The 17,892-nt window shown below is 40.2% G+C and overlaps 1 protein-coding gene across 3 annotated transcripts in view; it reads right to left on the minus strand.

Annotated features, from left to right (window-relative positions):
• The window catches only part of dtx1 (deltex 1, E3 ubiquitin ligase), a 58,116-nt gene extending 42,447 nt beyond the window's left edge, over window positions 1-15,669 (minus strand). For 2 of the 3 annotated variants that reach the window (XM_034212635.1, XM_034212632.1), the window contains exons 1-2: window positions 15,200-15,669; window positions 14,111-14,756 (exon numbers count right to left, since the gene is read on the minus strand). In XM_034212635.1, coding sequence (XP_034068526.1) covers window positions 14,111-14,369 — 259 coding nt within the window. In that variant the 5' untranslated portion in view covers window positions 14,370-14,756; window positions 15,200-15,669. The remainder of the gene's footprint in view (window positions 1-14,110; window positions 14,757-15,199) is intronic. The other variant, XM_034212633.1, reaches the window with a different exon arrangement.
• Between the last annotated feature and the right edge of the window lie 2,223 nt (window positions 15,670-17,892).

The following is a 17,892-nucleotide window of genomic DNA, read 5'->3' on the forward strand; positions in this document are numbered from 1 at the left end:
CTACCTACCTACCTACCTACCTACCTACCTACCTACCTACCTACCTACCGACCTACCTACCTACCGACCTACCGACCGACCGACCGACCGACCGACACACACCACACACACACACACACACAACACACACACACACACACACACACACACACACACACACACACCACACACACACACACACACACACACACACAACACACACACACACACACACACACACACAACACACACACACACACACACACACACACACACACACACACACACACACACACACACACACACACACACACACACACACACACACACACACACACACCTTGTCAGACGTCACATGACAGAACATCATTGAAACCATTTTGCCGGCTCAGCGGAAAGCAGATTGATGGCCGTCAGAGGAGAGGAATAGCTCACGCGTTCTTCATGAGATGACCTCTACCACACATACATGTAACGCTAACCGCTACATGACTGAATCATGAATCAATCACGGTCAAGTGTGTGTTTAATGCACCATGACTGAACACAAACTACATTTATCAAATGACGACAGACTAAGGTTTAATTATGTGATAACTAGACAACATGTTATATATGTATAGTAGTATAATGTAATAGCACTTATGTATGTAATAATCTGTTGCATTTTGTTATACACAGCCTGAACGCAATATTTAATAAATCCAGCCAAAATTGATGTCTTCAATCAGAAAAAATCCTTCCATTTTAACCACAATTATTGTTTTATGAATCATGTGATAAATAATTCTGACACCCAATTAATCCAAGACAAACGATGAATTAAGTTGATTACTAGTATCTTTCATTAGCCAAAACGACATCCTAAAAAAATTGCAACGCCCACATTTTTTAAGAACCACTGCAATGTGTAATATATATCTTTCCCCAGTGAGGGTTTATAAGGTAAGATAAGATTTACTTTATTGATCCCAATTTGGGAGGTTTTTTTGTCACAGCAGCATGTAAACAAGGGCCAATTTACAGCTATATGTTTTTTAAAGTAGGATATTAATTAGGTTAAGTGTGCGAGAAATAGCATATGAAATGAAATATATAGTGTTAAGACAGTAATGGATTCTGGTTGTTGAAGGGAAAAGGGGTGGAGTCCAGTTAAATAAAGTTCTTATCTTATTCTTATCTCATTTAAAAATGCCAGGGAAAGTGTAACATATAGCATCCATAAGATGTATTTTCCAAATTCCATTAGATACCTTTATTCCGGTGATATTACATAATGTGTTGTGTTACGAGGTCAATTCTATAAAGAGGACGGTTTTATGCTTGAACCCCCCCCATCCCAAACTCTTACTGTGAGGTTTGACATCATTCATTTCTGACTCACGGCCATACAAGCTCTAGGCCTAGAAGCTATGTATTCTTCTTTCTGTGTCTTTGTATGCACCACATATAGCAAAGCAAATTCCTCATACTGTATGTGTAAACCTACTTGGTAATAAAACCAATTCTTATTCTGATTTGGTGGATATTGTATACTAATCATACACAACATATGTGGATTAGGTATTAAAGAATATTCTGAATAAAACAGAATAATTAGTTAAAATCAATGTTACAAATGTCGATTAATTTACAACACAATGTCAAGGCTGTTTGTGTGTGGCACAGAGAAGGAAAAATATTACATTTGACAATTAAAAGCAGACCGACTCATTGAGATGAACAGCATGCAGTACATGAGATTGCAGTACCCAATTCATAGCTGTCAGACGCAGTCAGGTCTTATCAGAGGAAACGTCTGGCTACATTACAGTAAACTGACTCTGGGCCAGACTACACTGGTCAGCTTTGATCAGCAATAAGTGGACTGGATGTGAGAGAGGTCAGAGGACACCAGAGTAATGTATTTTATTTTTATATTGTACCAAAAACCTGCTTCTCCTGAAGTGTGTTCTACTTTCCGTAGATGTTTTTTATTATTAGGGCCAGACCTTTTTCCTGCAAGTGTAATCATTCTTCTTCTTTTTTCCCAAACTACAAAATGCATACAGACTCAGAGACATTCATTTTATTTTGTGTTAGCCGGGCCTATTATGCTTCGTGGGAGTATTCCATTTCCTGTAGTGTGTGATATAGGTTTGTGTGCATGTAAATGGTCTGCAAAGGCTAAAATCCCTGTAGTTCCCGACAAGAGAGTTTCTCTCCCACACACAAAATAGAGACATGACTATGTAACACTCTAGCGCCCCAACACATTGTGCGTGATAGAATAAGGGGCGAGACATCTCTACATGGATGACCAATCACAACAGAGCTGGCCGGATAACCAATCAGAGCAGACTGGACTCTGGTTTCAGAGACAGAGGGTGAAAAGAGGTGCTGCAGCACAGGCATTATGAGAAAAATAAAGACCTTTTTTGAACATTAAAGCATGAAAACACGTCACAGTAGAGGCACATAATACAAATATGAACCTGAAAATGAGAATGAGAATATTAGGACCACTTAACAGCTCAACATTCAATTGTTTATGAATGATGTATTCGTTTGATGTAAGTTTGACTATGGAATCTATTAAGAGGAACAGAGAATATTCATGAAACCGTGCTTGTTGAGGCTAAATGTCAGAGGCTGGAATAAAATCAGGGGCATGTCCTTGTTGGAAAGTTGATGTTGGATCGCTAAAAGCTTTTATTGAGCTTAAAGCCTGAACATGAGTCCAATGAGCTTTATCAAAGCCTGCAGAGGTATAGCAGCGGTACATTGACTTTGGGGGTCAAAGCCTGTAGAGAAACTAATTTCACAAATCCTTTTTTCAGACGTCGTCAGTTCTGTGAAAGAGAGCTGCTGAAATGTGAATGATATTGTCACGCGAAACCATGCACCTCTACTTTTTGTCACTGATAATGAATCATAATTGCGGGTTGTTTATGTCGTAGAATCAGTTCAAGCGGATTACTTCATGCTCTCGAGGCTATTATAGCTGCAAGAAACATACATAATGCATATGCAACTATGGTGAATACATCATTAATAACTTTCAGGGAAGGCTTAATTACTGAAGAACAGAGGAGGGTCAACTTTGAAATTCAATTTATGTTGCAGTCATCAGGGGGAGGATGGGCTTATTGGTGCTAAAGTGAAACACCACCCAAAAGACTGCCTCAAAGATCTAAAGCTCAGCCCGAGGCAGCGTATCAAACCATATTTTCAAGAAACAATCAGAGTGTGGAACATTTTCTCCATGGAACTGGAATATAGGGAAGTAGATCGTAATGCAGTAGATTAAGGATTTTAAGTAGTGCTTCTTCTGTTATGTGCTGTTAAATCTGTACACACTTGGGAACCATTGTAAACCATATGCGACTTTAAAGCAGTGGTGGAATGTTACTAAGTACATTCAGGGCCGGCCCTGACCAATTTGCTGCCCTAGGCAAGATTTTAGCTGGTGGCTAAAAAAATGCAGACACTCACTATGACTCGCGCATGCACGGTTGTGACATGACCACCAAAACAGAAAGATATGGACACAAGATGTGTGCAACTGTATTTAGTATCCTATCCATTTGAACATGATTTAAGTGGGGGGTGGACCTAACCTCCTGCCTTTACCTCACTGAGCTGAGGTTATCAGAGCCTCTCAGTCTTTCAGGAGAGAGCTCTCTAAAGCTCTCCCCCCGCGGCCGCTTACACAGTAAATTCCAATGTTAATAAAAGCACACAGAAGCTGTATAGGTTTTTTGGGAGTTTGATTTATTTTAAATTAACACAAATACAAAATTAAAACCTATAATTGCACACTAAAACCATTATTTCAAAAAAAAGAACTATTTCACAAAAACCTCTGGTTTTTACTGGGGCTGGGGCAGTTCAACTTGATTTGATTTGGGGGGGGGGGTGCGCCATAGTTTATGGGCGCTGTACGCAATATAGGCGTAGTTCTATTAGTATAAGATAATAAGATGTACTTTGTTGATCCAAAATCGGGAAATTGTGTTCTTATGAAATTCCCCAAAAAAATATTTTTTCATTTCTAAATTTTCTTTTTCTCCCCAATTTCCGGCACCCCCGATGGGTTGATGCACCCTTAGCATTCGCCTATGCTGCCTATGCCGAGGGCCGGGCCTGAGTACATTTACCCAAGTACTTTACTTGAGTAGAAAATTAAGGTAATTGTACTTTACTTTGTATTTTTACATTGTGCTACTAGATACTTATAGTGCCCTACAATTATTTTAGAAACGTTGTTCCAAGTTACTTTGCAGATTTAGATTATTAACTGTAACTGACTATTTTTACACTATAGTATTGCTTCTTTAAAGTCCTTATTTTCACCTTTCTTGAATGTTTCAGCTTCTCTGGGCTGTTGTTTGTTTTCACATTTATCTGTAGAAGGAGGAAAAGTGTGCTACTTTAACACATGGACGTACTGTATGAGACACGTTACAGGCAATTGTAGCCAAACAAACAACTTGTCTTATCTGGAAACCTTGTATGCATGTAGGGGATCTTTTGGTTTTCTTTTTATTTATATTTTGAAACACTAAAGTCTGCATCTGATCTGACAGTTATCAGTCCTGCATTGTTTCTCACATGACAGCAGCTGAGGTATGAGAACAAGCAAAGACCACAGTCTGTGGTGAGGAGGACACACGCTGTCCTGGTGATGGGAAGGTTACTTTATTCACCTCATATGAGAGTACTTTGCTCAAGTGTGCTTTATTGCTTATGATGAAACACATTTTTCTCCTACAATTACTTCTTGTTGAGCGCTTTTCTGGAATTATAACAATGGTATCACGCTCCCTGGTGACATGTCACTGGTAAGTTTAAAGATTTTCTTTATTAATTGATTCATACTTCCAACCACCGAACAATGTACAGTTTAACCTTAAAGACATTGTTGAGGTGACATTCACTGTATTATATTTCGTATTGATAATATTTAACTCAATGCAGCCATACGAAGGACAGAACAGAGTAGAAGTAATTACCATTGAAGTCTGATAAAAATCCACCTTGACACACAAGTGTTTTAAATCCTGGGGGAGTTTGCGAGCACTTATTAATAAAGAAGAATCTGAGAGTGATGGTGTGTGTCAGCAGCTCCTCTGAGAGCAACAGAGGGGCGTCTGCCAGGAGCATCTGTTTAATATTTTTCACCTCACAGGCTACTGCAGGACGTTCCTTACGCTGACCCGTAACAGGACTTGGACTCTCACCAGGAGCTGTGATTTAGAAGCACTTACAGGTTACACAGAGAAAGGAACAAGATGGTGAGAGACTCATATTGATATTCTGCTGAGCGCTTAGGCAGAAAACAATCAAAATAAGTGATTGTTCTTAAAAGTCAGAGTGTGTGAGGGAATGTGCACCAGTGTTACATGCATGCGTTGTCCCATTTCTCCTCTTTTTTTTACCAAATAGCCTGTAACCTGGCACTCGGAACGCAATGAATTCAACACAAGAAGCCAATCTGACAACTGCAACCAACCATAAACCATGACAATGCAGTTGATGCTAGGGCTGCGACAGATGCTTACTGTAGGTAAGATAAATACAAAATAGAGCTGTCAACGGGGGAACTATTCCAAAAATAAACTTCAAGAGATTTTGAGAACAAAAATTAGATATGATCAAGTAATCCATATGAACTATTGAACTTGCAAAAAACTCTAAGATTGAGATTACAAATTAATAAATAAAACGTTTTATTAAGTAACGATATCACTTCACTTAGTGAGGAGGTGTATGGCGATATTACTGCCGTCTGTTGCATTGTAGCTCCCCATGCCCATAGGTATCAGACTTTAAGTAGTTGTTGATTTTTTGTTGAGCCGTTACACTAGCATGCCGGCTAAAAACGTTGCATAGTAAGCAGTAAAGGTCTTTCAAGCTGAAACATTTGTTTCCCAAGCTAATTGAGTATTTGTTTTGCATGTAATATAATAAAGTTTGTATAAATGGGCCAATAAATAAAGTTGTGTTTTGGTTGTTGGAGTGTTTCAGTAACTGGCTCATAGCAGAGGTGTGACTCCTGCCTGTGTCTTCAGACTTTATGAAGATATTTTTTACCACAGCGTGTTACACTGGAACAATGAAGACTGTCTTAGCACAAAGACACTTTTGAAAAAGATATCCAAGTTTCGGCTTTAGCGATTTATCATGCTGCTATGGGTCTAAAGTGGGCTATGGGGATTTATTTTAATAAAATGAGTAAAAAATGCTGACACCATAACAGAAAGTCTTGCGCTGTGTTTCTGTGTTTCGCTGAGCCTGATCAAGGGAGATGTTGGTTGATGCAACCGCTGGCAGCCGAGTTGCGTCAGTGCAGCTCTGGTCTCTGTCAAACCATGCTTTCTGTAAATGTTAGACCACACACTCCTGCAGATCAAATACACCCCATTTGTTACAGCGGGAACAGTTTGTACCATTTCAAAATGACAGCTACATCTGGTTTGTATACCGAAAAGCCTGTGCACTATAAAGCTTATTTGTTCTAACCCAAGTAAATCACATTAGCAGGAGAGAAGTATGAGAATACTTTGACAATTTGATCCTAGATAGTGAGATACATTTGAATACAAGTAACCAGGAGGCGAAAGATAGTTTACTCAAACAGTTGAGGGATGATGCCTCATTCCTATCCGAGCAGCAGCAGCCGGCTGAGGCAGACGACAGCTTACGATCTCACTGACCTCCCAGACCGGCCTGATAAGGAAGTGGCGCAGAGAGCAGCTTTAAAGCCGCTTTACTGATAAAAGAGTATGATATCCACTTTAGAAGTTAAAAGTGGTGACTCGCTGGATCAGAAGTTAAAAGGAAATGTGGAGAGACGCTTCTGTTAACAACGCCGGAGGCTGCCAGAAGCCTGCTGATCACTGTAAAGCAATAAGGATGTGCACAGAGCAGACCAAAGCACTGCAACCCTATAAGAAAAAATGTCGCAGCCATTGATGATTAAAAAGGATCAAATTACGTATTTAGTGCTAAAAAGAATTACTTGATTAATGAATGAATGCATAGAAGATACATTTGCAAAACTGAATTATGTTTAACGTTTTTGCCAAATCTGCTCTAACCGGATTCTGAAATGTTACGATTTGCCCCTTTTGACTGTTTGATTAATCGAATAGTGTTTGGTTTTTGTGCCGTTTGTCTCCGAAAGAATGTACAGGTTGAACAATGATGAAAATGACCAAAATAGGTAAAAATATACTTTTGAAATGTGTCATTATGCTGCTTTTTCTTTTTTAGCTCAAGACATTTAAGTCATTGTTTGAGTAAAATGTTATTGTCTTGCTAAATTGCATAGAAATGTAGAAATCTGGTATTGCATTGGCTGCTGGTCAGACCATTTAAATGACTTATTATTCTGGTAGCTTGTGAAATTCACTATATGTATATATTTAGTCAGATAATTGACACAAATATGTCCAGAGACAATTAAATAAGCACACTTTAAGGCCTTGGATGGGATGCTTCACAGCACAAAGCCAAAAGCTGTTGGTGCAGGGGAATGTGCACAGCTGAGGGTCTTTTCAGTGTTATTATCCCTCCCTCCACCCTGACTGTCACTTTCCATCAGGACAATGCTCCACCTCTCCCTCTGTTCCCCTTCTCTCCTCACCTCTGTCAGCTCCCCCCCTCCTCCCTCTCCACAGCACCTCTCCAATCCCTTTCCTGCCGACAAGTGGAATCCAGCCAGCTGCTTGTGGCTATAATGGACCCCTGTGAACAGTGACACCTTAGCACCGCCTCGGTTCAGCACCACTGTCATTCTGTTTGTCCTTCACTAACTAATTATGCTAATGACTAGAGAAGAGAAAAATGACTTGGTCATTATACGTCATGTCTGTTTATCATTGTAACATGTGACTGAGGATAAGGTCTGGATGTGAACTTAGGAAAGACAATACATTTACGATGTAACAAATAGGGGGAAATTCCATGATTCTCAATACTCAATACAAACCATTGTAAAAGACAAAAAACAGCAAATAATATGTACTTCAATTTAAACTGCAATCTGGATTCATGTGAATGTATTATTAACCTCTCATAATCCACTCCAAGAGCTCCAACACATTGTATGTGATAGGCTAAGGGGCGGGATATCTCTAAGCGGTTGACAAATCACAACAGAGCTGACCAGCTAACCAATTGGAAGAGGCTGGTTTCAGACAGAGGGCGAAAAGAGGTGTAAACATGTCTTAGTAGAGGCACAAAATACAATTATGACAACAAAATGTGCACCCATTTAAAGTGTTGATGTTTTTCTGTGCTGGCAGCTGTTCTTCTTCTTCCTCCTCTGGCCTTTAACAGCAGTCTAAAACACTTGTAGGTCCAGTACAGTCATATTTTTAGAATTTGCCACTTACTAGGTACCAACCAATTGGATCTCATAACATCCTTTGTACTTCTAAATGTCTATATACAGTATACAGAAAAAGTTACCCCTCTGAATCTATATAAATATTGATCACAAACAGCAGTCCTACAATATCTAAGCCAGTAATAAAGAACATATAACTGCTCAGTGTGTCAGCAAACATCACAGTGCTGCTGATGTGAGCACATGTGCTTCACTTGTAGACATATATCAAACGGCTGGTTCCGTCTCGTTTGAATTCCTTCTCGTTTCTATTCTAAATCTACACTTTAGAGCCTTCGGGCTACACTCTTTGCTCATTCTGCTTTCTTCTGACGCAAGTGGGATTTCACATTGAGGGCTGATGCATACAGCACCTGACCTCTAGCACGTACATAGCGGGAATCCTTGTTACAGCTTCCTCCCACAGACCACCAAAACAGTTCCCACACGCATTTACTACATACTCAACTACATTAAACAAGTACACCTAAAGCACCCCCCTCTTCAACAATGTGCAGCATTTCAGTCTCTATGCTCTGCAAGTTTCCAGGCAGTATGCAAACCACAACCACAGCGACTGTTGTTTTTCAGCTTAACACAAAACAGACGTGAGAACATGACCATCTCCTCTATGCTTTCTGGGGTTTTTCAATGTAATTAGTCAGGGAAGGCTGTTAGCCGAGGGAAATGGGCCAGAGGAGAGGAGGTTCTCACGCTCACACACTGTGGAACCAAAACAAACAAAGCCCTGCTCCGGTAACACAGCAGCAAACAGCCGCTGATAGGGGTTATCTGTGCAGTCACTCATGGGCCATTTCACAACACTGAGCACCGAGCAACTGTAATGGCCCCTGCAACTTTAGGAACACAAACACAAGAAAGTATAAGACACACTACAGTACATGCTGTTTCTGTGATTTTAAGTTAAACTGTACCATTGTCTCCTGTAAGAAAATGTTATGAGACTGCTACTATATCTTTTCCATTTTTCAAATAAGGATGAAATAGTTTTCTGAAATCAAATCATCCATACATTTCGGGATGTTGTTTCCCTTGGCAGCAGTAAACTGAGATCTACTAACAAACGTTACTCAAAAACATTAAGTAAACCTTCTGTAGTTAACTAACATTGATCAAAGAGGTGTTGTTCTCTGGAAATAAAGCCCACCTTGCATTTACTCTTAACCACAAATAATTGAATCCTGCAATAACTGATACTTCATGACGCTGTGTCTGCTGTATGGCGCCGAGCATGTAGCGTGCAGTCAGGACTTTTTTAATGAAGTAATCTCACAGTCTGTTTACAACAATAAACATTTAAGAGGACCAATTATCTTAAATGTGTAGTCTATTCCCGATTAGAAGCTTACAAGCTATGCCGAATGGAAGCCATTTAGCCTAACTTGCAACAACATTACATTTGGTGTAGAAGCTGCCGATGACCTGCTTTCTCTCCATGATGGCTCCAGTTGTGGTAAAGGCAAAAACCCGTCTGTCAAAACTGAAACTCCTCCTGATTTATTTTTTTTAAAACTCACATTCATCGCATGTAATTAAAAGCAAAACACATATATAAGGTAGGACTTTGAAAATAGATAATAATGTTGGCGTTTGAAACTTAATTGATGTTGTTAGTACCCGCCCACGCAAGTATTGAACCAATCAAATTACAGAACCAATATTGTTTGTTGGTACCAAAAACACTCCTTTTTTGCTATCAAAATTATTAGCCAAATCCGTTTATGAGTAACAACAGACAAGGACTTACCCAGATTTCTTAACAAAGATACATCTTCATTTCAGTCAAACATTAAAGGTTTAAGTTTTAAGTTAATATAACATCAATGCACACATTTGCAACGATTAAAGGGTCAATTAAAAAACTAAATTTGGTCTCTTTCACCTGTCAATCAATTCACAAATTACACATGTATGTTCACATTACGCTGTAAGTTAATGTCACTTCTATTCGATTGTCTCTTTTGACTGTCTTTACTGTGCTTTAATAACAAGCCTGCTATAAAGTATATCCTTCTAGCAATAACATAACTATAGAACTACATTAGTAGCAAACAGAACCTGTCTTCATTTAAGAATAATACTCGTGTTTTGAATGATGCAGCTGTTCGGTATCCGTCATGAATGCTTACTTGCTGGTCCCCCTGCTTTGTGCCACCTCTCCATCATGAGAGACAATACGCAAGAGGTAAATGCTTAAAAGCAAAGCACCAAAAGCAATAGCTGCAGTGTGGAATCCATCAGACAGGCCACAAGTGTTGGTATATAAGATATATTTCTCTGCATTTGACCCATCCTAGTGTTAGGAGCAGTGTGCTGCCATTTTGAATGGCGCCCGGGGAGCAGTGTGGGGAACGGTGCCTTGCTCAGGGACACCTCGGTAGCACTTGGTCTTGCCGGGACTTGAACTGCTGACCTTCCAGTTGCCAAGCCAAGACCCTATCGACTTCGCCACCACCGCCCGTATATGATGGAGATGGCAGATAAGCCCATGTGTTTAGCTATGGGAGTGGGTGTAGTGAAAGGGGATCAGTCCACAGCAGTGTTTAGAGGTTCAAACGCCCCTCTGGGGAGGAGAACGGATCGATCCTGCATGGCTCTGAGCCAATCCTCTCCCTGCCTTCAGCCAGAAATTCATCCACACTATATATAAGCCTCTAAGCCTTCAGTCATACTGTATATATAAAGCACTGGGGTACAGGATTTCGCCATATACTTTTGTGTTTCACCAGTAGCTGTATTATGAAACCCATGCCCTGTGTTTATGAGCCAACTAAATAAAGATTTGTTTAGGTGGCTTTTCACAGAGAACCCTGCCGCATCGCCTTGTGGTGCATGCGTTGTCGTCATGATACTTTGATTAGAGGGAGCAATGGAGATAAACTGTAACTGCTCCGTTCTCATTAGTCTGCGAGCTTCCCACCCACAGGAGCTCCTCCCAAACCCACACGAGGAACAGGGCACCTCAACACAGCCTGCAGGGACAGGACACAAACACCACAGCTGCCACAGCACCGTCATCAGCAAACTCACAGATGTACACAAAAAAGGACAGATACCCACACTCAGGGGACAGCAAGCACACTCAACCCTCTTTCCAGCAATAAACAGCCTCAGAGGACAATATAAGTGGCACAGAAACAAAATGGGGTTTCCCTGCAGGGACACTCCATGGGCCTTCAACAGAGAGTGTGACATGGTGAGCGACAAACATCCAAAGTGAAACAGATGCATCACAATCCATGTTTAAACAACCTCACTGATGCCCTTTGTGTAAACAGGCGGTAAACATCCCTAGAGCCTAAAAGCTAGGCTAGTTTGGATTGATGGCTGGTAGAGGCCTGGTAGAGGTATGGCCTATGGTAAGGCCTATGGTATGGTCTATGGTATGGCCTGGTAGAGGTCAGCCCATATTTGGGGGACAGGAAAAAGGATGAAGAGGTGGCAGCAGGTGTCCGGGCTGTTGTCCGTCAGGCAATGCTGTGACAGGTTTATCCCAGCCGAGGGGGAATGTTACACACCGAACGGCACAATGAGGACCGATAAACGTCAGGCCTAGCCTCAGCGCCGTGGTAATGACTGACAAACGGCTCAGTGGCTCATCTCACAGCCAGTCAAACACAGACATACTGAAGCTTTGTATTTTGTTCTATCAGACGGGAAAACACCTATAGCTCTCCTGACAGTCATGCATTTCAAACATTAAAGGAAAAAAATGTCTTGAAAACGCTAATATATCTATTGCTATACTGTATGCTGTCTGTAGCCCATTCATTAAGTGCTCAATCAATGTACTTGACATATGGGTTCAAAGCCTTTCCAATGCCTTTATTTGCCTTCACACGTTACGATTTTTTTAATGTAGCATTTCTGTTATATATAAATATTGTAGGCATCGGATAACACAAAATACTTTCTACATGTTGGGATTGTTCTGATAATGTATAATTAAGATGTCCCATTTATTCAGTCTGTTTTTCTCTTTCTACAGCATGAATTCAACAGCAATGCAATCCAACTTACATGAGAACTGAATAATGTCATGTTTTTTTTTTTTAATAAAACAGTCTGACCATTAATTTTTGTTCATATTTATTTAAAAAAGGAGCAAGTATATGGCTTCGCCCAAAGCCACATACCACAGAATGTATAGCGTGAGCTAGTTTGCAACGCCCATCTGTAGCTGGGCTAATATAAAAAACACACGCAGTGTAACAACTAGGCAAATAGATGACTACAACTTATTACATTTGTAGGGATTTTTGCTGATTTTAACAATGTATTACATTTTGACCGTTATTTCACAAATCACAAATGCAAATGTAAATGATGCAATACAAAATAATCAAATGTGACGATGATAATGCAGATTAATGCATAGTGAGGTCACCTTTTGTATATCCTATGTGTATGACCCTGTGCCTCTTGTAACGCTCTAATGTTACAGAACGCCTTCAAAAACATAGACTTGTATCTGACTTACAGAGAGAGTTTGACTCAATTATTGTGGATTTAATCAATGAGGTGAAAAGACATTGTTTTTTTAGTTGAAGACCCCACCTGTTCATCAAGCCTCTAACAGAAATAATAATCATTAGCTTGATTTATAACTGACTCTTACACAGTGATGTATACTGAATCAGACATAGAAGAATAATTCAGGCAGCTGAGATTTGTCCAATGCTGCTTCCTCCAGATGTCTAAACCCCCTCCATACTTCTGCTTCAAACACTGAGACAGCAGGGAGGTTAATACAGACACAAAGACGAACAGAGAGTGTGTTTAGCTTTAGTGGAGCACGGCAAAAAAAACATCTGGTCTAGTTTTAAAAAGGTAGCAGTCATCACAGAGAATTATAGTCCACCAAATAAAGGCTGTGCTGGGAGAATTTTATTCCAAAGTGACATGGTATTATAACTTTTAATATACTACCGTTACCAGAAGTAATTGTTCCCTCACTCAAGATAATGTTGGTCCCATGCTCTACTACAGAACCCATATTCGGCATAAAACCCTTTTGAATCGCCACTCAGTATAGCGTAGTGGAAGGGGTTCACTATCTAATATATATCTAGATTTTTCCATAAACTGCATATTCTTTCCATTATGTGGAGGGAAATAAATTGAGGTGAATCGATGATTGAAGAGCACAGTCCCTTTATCACTAACCACTATTGTGATTGCCACACTTAGATCTGAATGACAACACGTTTCATGAATACAATCAGCAGAAAGAGTGAGGAGTGTCGCACCGAGCAACAGCGCTCATTTGCCTGATGAATGATGCACAGCTCCTTCAACATTGTGACCTTTGGGAAGGTCATTAGAGCAGCCGCATAAAGACACTCCTGGATGAGTAAATCACTGCTACATTTGTCATTTTTGTGTCCAGTTTGTTGAAACGCATCTAAATCACAACCAGTGGCTTTATCCACGAGAGCACCAAATCAGACGGGACATTCAGGACTCATTAATTCCCCTGAAAGTTACATAAGATCTGTGTAGCAACCAAAACAAGGGTTGCTCTGTTTCAATCAGTTCCAATGTTAACAGTATATTATATCACTTGTGGTGAGCACACAGAAATAAAATAAATGTATTTACCTATTTTATATTTGATCTGCTGGGTGAACGGGCCAAAAATGTATTGATGACTATTGTGTTTATTATCTGTACTTTGTTTGAAAGCCCTTTTAGCGACATCCATGTACATTGACTTGTAAATGCCACATCTCTTACCCGTGTCCTGTCGAAACTGGTGCATGGACTGCAGGTCGATGATGTAGGCAGTGAGCTGGGCATCCACCTGCCCCAGGACTACAGTTCCCCGAGCATCCCCCTTCAGTACATTCTCAATATGGTGGCAAACCACGGCACTGTAGGGCCTCCAGCGGCCATGTTCGTTCATCCACTCCCAGACCACCACCCTGGCAAGGTTCTGAGGAGGGTATCCCAGACCATTGACAGGTACCAGCAGCCCTGATCCTGGACGAGCCATCTCCTTTGTGGTGTCTGCGCTTCAGCTACTGGCTATGTCCCACGCTAGAACAGCACTGCAACTGTCAGTCAACTGACACACTGGAACATTTTCATCACGCCAAACAGATAAGGCTTGAATCAGCTATTAGTATGGTACTCCTCGATTATCTCATGCTGCTCTCACGCAGGCAGCTCTGCAGGAGTCATGGTCTACAGGTGCTTTGTGACTGCTGGCTCTTTGATCAGCCAAAAGCAGCCTCTGGCCTCTTGTGTCTTGGTGTTTGAAGTGGCAGACGTGGATGATGGTGATGATGATGGTTATGATTATGAGATTTGCATTGGTGACAGTCTTAGTCCTCCACAGCCGACCACAGCAGATCAGCAGCAGGTAGACAGGAGAAGTTCTCTAAACAAGAGACAAGGAGCAGAAACACACTGGTAAACAAATGCTGTGATCAATCCCATGAGTTATGTCTTAACAGTCAGTCACTGCTTTATAGGAGATAACACAAAACTGAAACAGTTCTGTAACATAGTCCCATTAGTCGCCTCTAGGCAACACTGTTTACATACAGTGCGGTAACAAAAAAATGTATACGAGCTTTTTCAGCAGCAAAATAATAGTGACTGTCATCAGATTTGTGTAGAGGGGACAAAGCAGTGTGCAAAAATAGCAAGAGGCTGTCATGATCGTAGCAGACAGAATCTCACTCAGACGTTTTCAACACAAGCTTTTCATGTGCAGTAAATGCAAAGCCTGGTCTGTTGCTTCTCACTACTATAACTCATCATACTGAATGTTTTCATGGCATGCAAATTGTTTCAGGATTTGATTCTGGCGATACAGACCTGTAGGCTGCAGTTGTGGTGCCACACATCTCTCAGGTAGAGGCTGCATTTCACAGACTCCGGCGGAAATTCAGATTGCAAAATAAAAAAAACCGAGGTGCAAAATCTCGAAACGCACCTGCTTTTTCACATCTGTGATTTGTACGTTTCCCCGTATCATTTAAACTGAAATCTTCCTTCAAACCCACCTCCTACAGCTCCAGTAATCCACTGTTATTGCAGAAAGCCAAGACGTCGTTTTATTCCCGTGGATCTGCTACAGACTACAGCAGCTTGTTGGTCCGCTCTGTCAAAGTGAATGCATGCCCCAGTTGCACGGTTTTCAGTGTGTGAGGTGCAGAGCCATTTCGCCTTGGACGCGCATGACTGCCACTAACTAGAGACAGCATGCGTGCAAATAGTAAACACGCATTTTATGCCGCCCGCAAATTACGCAAAAAATATCCTGGCGCACCTGTATGGATATCCGTTGAAAATCATTCAAAGTGTCATAACATCAAAACAAAATTATACAACTTCCGGTATCTGGTTTCAAAATAAAACCCCTGTTTACTAGATAATAACCTCTATGATAATAACTTACTGGTTACGCTACACTGCTAACATAAACAAGAAGAAAATAAATAAACATACTGTACCATACCATATTTAGTATGCCATATGCCTGCATGCAACAGTGTTTACGTTGCAAGACTAGATGCAGTAGGCTATACATAAAAGTAATAGAAAAACTTTGATTTGTAAAACAGCTTGATTTTCTGTATTTTCTGACCCACAATCCTTTGTACAACAGATGACTGGGCAATAAGGTAAGTGTAAAGGGCAATATTAAGAGCAGAAGAAGAAATATACCCCAAATGTATGAATGCTGCATGCAACATATACTTAGTAGCCTAAGTGCAATTACAAAACCTACTCACGTAAAAGGTATTTGCGATTTGAAACGCTTTTATTTATTTATTATTTTTGGAATATGCATCCTATGAAATCAATCAGGTAGACATCTGCTACTCTGCATATACATTTTTGTCTATTATGTTTATAAACTCAAATGTCTTGTTGGTTTTGATGTATCTTTCCCAATAGTACATTGTATGAAAACCCAAAGCATTCATTGGTAGTATTGACTCATCTCTGGGCCTTCTGAGGCATAGACTCTACTACTTGAAATCAGTGCAAATTAACCTGTTGCAAAATAACACTAAAACCTATGGATGATGGGGATAGCTTAGATGAAATAACTTACTTCAGAAGCATTACTATGATTTGTGAAATTGTGACCATACTACAATAGGGACTTCAATGAAAGCATTGTGATATTGAGGTTTGAAAGAAAACTACATCAACAATGTATGACTTATAACCATGAACCTGAGTATTCTGAGGATCCTGTGCGGTGGAGGACCTGCCTTGTTTCTGTACCTAAAACGCTATTTCCTTTTAATGCACATTTTGTATTCATTTTATGTTTATGTAAATATTTATTTAGCCTATTTTAATTATAATACGGTGCAACTGTCATGAAGCCTAATTTCCCCCTGGGATTATTGAGGTATTTTGATTAAGCAATTATCACATCCCTGCAGAACATCTAAAATATGCTTTATGCATTTTGTTTGTTTTGTGTGATTGATTTTCTTTCAAAAATAATATCGTTTCTTCAACTATTCACACGACAGAGGCTAAATCTGCCATGTAGGTTGGTCAAAGACATATAGGCATACTCTTGAAGCTCATCTGAAAGAAAATAGAGGAACAAGACAAATCTTCTTCAAACATTGCAAACATCATTATTTATTTGAAGTAGGGCACCATCGTGTGGCGTTTTGTAATCATTACATCTTCTACAGGAAATCGTTTTCTCTCCACGTTTCAACATTATAATTTATTTACTACAACATTTATTTGACAGCTATTAGGTGCTGTTCACTTTTTACAGATTCATATTATCTCAAAAATATGACTTTATTCAACAACCATCAACTAATGATTTATTATAATTGATTATTAAGCTATCGGCCAGTAAAAAAAGTCGTTTTACATTACAGGCCTTATTCTAATTTTTTAATAATTATATTGTAATAATATAGTTATTAACAGGGGTGCACATAACTGGTACGCAGGTACGCATGGGCGGCAACAATCTGAAATGCGTACCTTCACTTGTGTCACAAAGCGCATTTGCGTACCGACGTACTTGTGAAGCTTTTCCAGAAGGCGGTTAGCTCACCGGACGACAGAGTCGGTCTCCGTGTGCACAGACAGGGCTGCTGTTAACGTCGGTCTGTACAACGGAATTGTGCCAAAACTACGTACGCCACCTTCACTGGAGAACTGTGCTAAAACAGCTGATCACAACGTTCACGCTCTGGGGTCGTGAAGTACTCCACTAGCATCCCCCCCTTTGACGTTCGCGATACAGAGGGCTTCATCAAATAACTTTGAGTGGAGCCAGAAGTTGGAGTACACTGACTCCAGGTAGGCTATTCATCTGAGTACCTCACTGAGAAAGTTATGTGCACCCCTGGTTATTAACCTGAAATCGTCCATTCTGCATAGCAGAGTAGGTTAGGTCGATTATTATGCTATGTCAAACTAAGCTAAACTTTAGCCTACCTCTGTAAACTCCAGAAACTAAAAAAAGCCAAACTGACTAATTGTTTATTTACCTGAGTAAATAACAGAAAGATCTT

The sequence above is a fragment of the Gymnodraco acuticeps genome, unplaced genomic scaffold, assembly GCF_902827175.1.
Source record: "Gymnodraco acuticeps unplaced genomic scaffold, fGymAcu1.1, whole genome shotgun sequence".
Taxonomy (NCBI): Eukaryota; Metazoa; Chordata; class Actinopteri; order Perciformes; family Bathydraconidae; genus Gymnodraco; species Gymnodraco acuticeps.